The sequence below is a fragment of the Gavialis gangeticus genome, unplaced genomic scaffold (genome assembly GCF_001723915.1).
Source record: "Gavialis gangeticus isolate Ggan-Ray unplaced genomic scaffold, GavGan_comp1, whole genome shotgun sequence".
NCBI classification, from domain to species: Eukaryota; Metazoa; Chordata; order Crocodylia; family Gavialidae; genus Gavialis; species Gavialis gangeticus.
This window is the reverse complement of record NW_017729011.1, coordinates 3778609-3784509: the sequence shown is the minus strand read 5'-3', so window position 1 is coordinate 3784509 and position 5901 is coordinate 3778609. Positions and strand designations below refer to the sequence as shown.

Below are 5901 nucleotides of genomic sequence, written 5' to 3'. Positions count from 1 at the left end.
GCTCAGGTCCCTTCCGACCCTAGAAACTATGAAACCTCTGGAGGGAGTCTATTCCAGGTCCTGGGGGCTCAGTAAAGATTTCCTTATGGCCAGCCTAAAACTGTCTTGGAGGAGTTTGTGACCGTCGGTCCTTGTCATCCCTTGGGGTGCTCTGGTGAACAGATGTTCCCCCAAATCCTGATGCACACACTTATAGGCTGCCACCAGGTCACCCCTGAACCTGTGTTTTTCGAGGCTGAAGAGTCCCATGGCTCTCAGCCTTTTTTCATAAGGCCTATTCTCTTGCCCTATTCTCTGCTCAGCAAATACCTGTGAACCCACAAACAAAGTGCGTCTCAATCTCCTTCAGTGAGATTGTTTACACAGAGGGGTACCATCCTTCTGTTGCTATTGGTCACTCTATTAGCTCATGTACATATGAGGGGGCCTGTCATATCTGAACCCTGGCTGATGACACAAGTGGAGGTTAATATGACTCTGCCTGGTAAAAGTTCTTATTCCTAAATCTGCTAGTCTGGACTTTTGCTGCACAAAAATACCTCAAATCCCCTCCAGGTCAGGAGGTTTCCTAAAAGTTAGGAAATGTGGAAAAGCCAGGATTGAGGTTGCCTGGGCATAAGCATTGTGATGCAGCCTTTCCATGAGCTTAGATTATTTTACCCAGGAACTGTGCCTCACTGGGCACAAGGATGGACTGGTTCTGCAAATGAATCAGGGTTGTTGTGTCCTCTTTATCTCTTTGCTTCTACTTTACTTCATGCAAAAATTGGAAGGGGGCAATGAATGAGAAAGGGGGTGGCAAGAACAGGTCTCAGGGTTCGATAAGTTGTCAGACAGGAACACTGGATTCTGTCCCTGCCTCTGCCCCAAGTCCCCGCTTGATGCTGGAACCTCAGTTACACTAAACGTCGCACAACTGATCACTAATAGTTCAGTGCACTTTCTAGGTGCCCAACCTGATTTGCCGTAGATCTAGGTGCTTTCAGCAGCAATAGGAGTTGACTGGAGTCCTGCTATGAATGTATGAATATGTGAAGTATTCTGGAAAACGTAGGCTGTCTCAAGCTGGGCACCTGAAATTAGTGGCTATTTTAGAAAGTTTTGGCCATTGTTGCTCTTGGCTTTCTGCCCCAGCTGTAAAATGACGGATATAATAGATGGAGTATTTATGAAGATAAATTACCTAGTGTCTGTGATAGCATTATAAGAGTGATGCTGCAGTCAGTGAAGCACTCGGTACAGTGGTGAAATCAGGTCTACTAATGAGGCAGCAAATTAGGTGGGTTCAGTGCAGGGTCTGTGTAGAAAATAGTTAATGATCAGTGAGTGTCCTCCTGTGTTAATGTTAATAAATAAAACCAATAAATAACCTCAAGGATGGAGAAGTCCTATGGAAAAACGGCTGTATTCATACCATTAAACACAGTAGGAACAGGAGTGCTGAATCAGAGCCGCCCTGGTAGAGGTAAACTCAGTATTCACTGGCTTCCAAGTGCCACCTTTCCCGTCTTCTAATGGAGGTGCTGGGCTGGGTAAAGAGTGGTGCTGCAGGGCTAAGCTGCATTACCCTTCCACCCCAGCACGTTAGGTTGACATCAAGTCCATCCAGGTCCATTCTGTTCCTTCATAGATACGTACTGAAGGGAACTTTGTGTGGGTGGCGGTGCAGGGTCAGAGCAACACTAGGGGCCTGCATGCACAGGGCTGCCTACCTGACACCCTGCCTGCCCTGCAGCACGTAGGGCTGTTTGTCATGTCAGTGCTTTGTCTCACAACTCAAAGATGGGTGAGGAGGAAAAGTCTGATTTCAACATCCCCTGTCAACAGCAGGCCTGAGGGTAAACAGTGGGGGTAAGGCCTGGGCTATCTCAGGGACTTGCTCTGTTTGCTTTCTGCAGATACCCAGCCAGGCTGTCAGGGAGCAGGCTGCCCAGCTGCAGGACACACACCCAACATGGGGGTGAAGAGGGCTCTGTGCTCCCCCTTGCCCCAGGCAGCGAGGGGCAAACTTTGGCAGGAGAGCTGGGATATGCATGCCCTGTGCATGTCAGGGGAATGCTGCTCCTGCACTGGCATCTCAGCTGGACACAGCAGTCCTTCAGTGTGGGATCCAGACTGAGCCCGTTGTCACATCAAAAGTCACTGGGGCCTGAGAGTCAAGGGTAGGCAACCTCTGGCATGGGTGCCAGAGTGTCATGCAAAAGCATTTTGCTTGGCATATGTGCCTCGGGGCAGATGGCAGGGAAGGGGTCAGGGCTGTGCAGCCACAACAAGGACTGGGCCCCTGGTAGCTGCCCTGCCCTCTACCACTCGCACGCTAACTTCTTACAAGTCGAGCCTGCAGCTGTTCTGGGCACTGTCCCCCAAAATGTTGCCGACCCCTGGGCTGAGTCATCAGGCCCACCCGGTGGCACTCTGCTATAGATGTGCTCTGAAACCCTTGGGTTAGTATAGACCTAAAGTGGTGGGCAAGGGGGATAGGGTTTTGCCATGTGGGTATGACAGGGCTCATATGGGTGTGAGGATGGAGTATGGGATCAGGCCTTTCCCAGTCTCTGGCAAAAGGGAGTTTGACCTCCCCCATCACAAGTGGCTCCATTTCAGGGTCAGCAGATAGTCTCCAAGTTACCTTCACTCTACCCATCACTCCTCGTGGGAGGAGGGTGTGATGTCTGCTTGGGGAGCATGGTTGGCAATTCCCACAGATTGGAAGCAGTGTCCTTGCTTTCTTCTGTTCCTGCCTGGCCAGGGGGCTCGGCTCAGCCCTTCATCTGTGGCCGTCATGGCTGTAGAAAGGGGAGTGGCAGGACAAGAGGACCCCCTCCCATGTTACTAAGAACCGGCCTCAGGGCTCAGCTGGAATGAAACTTCTGGACTACTGAACAAATGGCCAGCTTGTGTGATGCACTACCTGCACTCTCTGCCCTAACCCTTGCCTTAGTACTCTGGGCAGTGACTAAAAATAGTTTTCCAGAGTGTTCCTGGGCATGTGATCATGGCAGAACGGGAACTGTTGCTTGTGGTTCTCATTTATTAATGGGTGGCAATCCCTCAGCCCTGGGCCAAGTTCCACCCTAAGCCAAAGGCCAGAAAAACAGAAAAGTGAGGGAGCAAGGGAATGCATTGGTGGGGAATATCCTGGGGACACAGCACCAGCCAGGCGTCATTTGTGCCACACTGACAGCAAGGGCATGCGGCCAGTTAGCAGAGGTGCAGAAACCCCTGTTGCTTGCACTGGGACGCTGCCCATGGTCACCTCAACCCGTGTCCCGTTCCCCTGCCCGTCAACCTTGTGTTGTGCTGAGGACATCTGATAGAGCAAGCTTGGGGTCACAAAAGCTTACGTCTCTGATTTAGTTTCTCTGTAAAGTGAATATCTACCCTGCCTTCTGCCTGACTTGAGCAGGGGTTGACCTAGATGACCTCTTGAAGTCTCTTTGAGCAGGGGTCCTGCTTTGAGCAGGAGGTTGGACTAGATGTGACCTCCTGAGGTCCCTTCCAACCCCAGTTTTCTATGATTCTCCGATTTTCTGACTTCAGACTAACACAGCTAACTATACTTTCTGCTTTTGTTTGGCCAAGGCTTGCAGGGAGGTCTGTGGCAGCATTTGGAGGTTTGCAAGCAGGGAGGTTTGTGGCAGCGTTCCCCGGCTGTGCTGAGCCTTGGGTGCTCTCCCCGAGTATCCTGGTGCTGCATGCTTCACTGCAGTCCCCTCCAGCCCCTGCTAAGGAGGGGAAAGAATGTAAGCATGCCAGGGCCTGCTCTTCACAGATCATCAATTAGTGATTAAAGTTCAGGCCGGGTGTAGCCTCCCTAACATAGCCACCAGCCACTCACAGTCACTGCCTTTATCTCAGTGCAAACAGTGCCTGGCAGCAAGTGATTCATCTAACTCACTACTGGCCTGTTACTCAGTGACTACAGTTCAGCAGCCAGGAAGGCTGACTGCTTCAAAAGCAGGAGCTCAGAGCATGCCCTGGCCTTTCCTTCCAGGTCTGTCCACTCACTACAAAGTCTGGCTGTCTGATCATCACAAGGAGAAGCTGAGCCCATGTTGTGCCTGGGGAGTGCGGGGTATGTCCATTTGCCCCTTGACAATCTGTTTTTTCTACAGCAGGAAAGCCAAGGCGAGAGGCCTGCTCAGACCTGAGGACAGAAAGAGCCCGCACAACTGGATTTTGTTACTGGCCAATTTCAACTCCTGTGTCATTTGGATAAACTTCTTTTGATGCCCATTTCCTCCAGTGGGGAAGCTGAGTTGAACATAGCTCCTACAGCAGCCTTAAGTCACAGCGATGGGTGTTAGGAGAGGCTGGAGCTAGAGCATAGGTAGAAACCCCTCTGCTTCCCCAGGGCCAGGTGCAAGAGCCCGTTCTGTGAGAACTAAGTGCTCCCCTGACTGCCGTCCTGATGGACGTGCGCACCAGAGAATGTGGGATTTGCTATGAAGCCTACAGGGTGCCGTCCAGGTGGCGGGTGCCCAAGCTGCTTTTGTGCCATCACTCTCTTTGCCTGTCCTGCCTCCGGAAGCTGGTCTGCCACAACAGGGCCTTCTCCTTCATCAGCTGCCCCTTCTGCAGAACAGTGACGCTGGTGCCAGAGCAGGGGCTGCAGGCTCTGAAGAATGACGAGGACATCCTGCGGGAGACATCAGCCCAGAGCAGCCTGCCCACCTCTGGTGTCTTGGCAGCAGAGCACAAGACCCAGGAGGAGGAGGAGGAGGAGGAACCCCCCAGTGCTTCTGAATGTTCCTTGAGTGACTCCACGCTGTCCCTGGACATGGACTTTAACTACGTGACCCACTCATCCATCTTCACTGTCAGCAGCATGGTCCCTCCAAACGCCATCCGGGTTCCAGCCAGCCCTGGGGCCTGGCACGGGTTCCACATGCAGGAGGTGCAGAACGCCTTTGTGGTGGGGCTCCCGAGCCGGGTGACACCTGTGGACATTCAGCCACCCATCTCCTCAGTGGAGAATCTACGCCTGTGCTTCGCCGTGGGCATCATCATCCTCATTGTATCCATCTTCTTCATGCTCGTCTTTCTCAAGTAGGCAAGGACTTCGGGAGGCAGACCAGGGATGAGACTAACTCAGCGGGCTTGAGGAAAGCACAGATTGGGGTTTAAGCTGCAGGGATGGGCCTTTTCAGATGGATTGGCTGTGTTCGGACATGTGAATCCTGCAGGAGCCCGGATGCTGCTTTTGCACATCTGAGCTGCCCTCCCCCGATACAGGCTCGCTGAGCCATGCAAGTGGTGTCCAGTGGTCCTGAGGCTGTTCTGGGGGCTTCACTGAGGGCAGAAGGGCCATATTCTGCCTTCAGCCATAGCAGCTGGCTAATGACATAAGCCTTTGGGGAAATAGGGCTTGGTCTCTGGGTTGCTTTCCAGCCCATGAGTGTTTGGAGATGGTGTTTGCTTTCATGTGCAGGAAGCACCACACTCTACTTTACCATGGCTGGGTTGGTTGGATATGGGGCCAGGCTAATGAGCTCTGTAGGGCCGAATGCCCTGGCTGCTTTGGATGGGAAGACAAGTTGTGAAAAAAGCAGAGAAAAAATCAAATTGGGCAGGTGTTCCCAGCTGGACCCCCAAACCAAGCTACTCAGCATGACAGGCCTCTTGTGAAAAGGGTCATACACTCAAGGGCATGGACTACAGTAATCTCTTCTATCCCACATGGATTTTACCAAATGGCCAGCTGCTCCCCCATGAGTGGCAAGGCTTCAGCTCATCTGAAACACTTTTGGGGGAGTGTGTGTGGGGGAAATTGCTTCCCCAGCTAGCTTTGTCTCCTCTTTGCAGTGTCAGTATTGCCAGCTACACAGGTCCATACACCAAGGTTTGGGCCTCCCAAAGCACAAGCTTTAAAAAAAATAATAAACCATATATTGTTTTTTC

The 5901-nt window shown here is 52.0% G+C and overlaps 1 protein-coding gene across 1 annotated transcript; it reads left to right on the top strand.

Moving 5' to 3' along the window:
• Nucleotides 1-3810: 3810 nt before the first annotated feature.
• LOC109292809 (E3 ubiquitin-protein ligase TRIM23-like) lies at nt 3811-5901 on the top strand. Its single transcript, XM_019510406.1, has 2 exons — nt 3811-3994; nt 4116-5901. The coding sequence occupies exon 2, from the start codon at nt 4412-4414 to the stop codon at nt 5051-5053; it is 642 nt and encodes a 213-aa protein (XP_019365951.1). The 5' UTR covers nt 3811-3994; nt 4116-4411; the 3' UTR covers nt 5054-5901.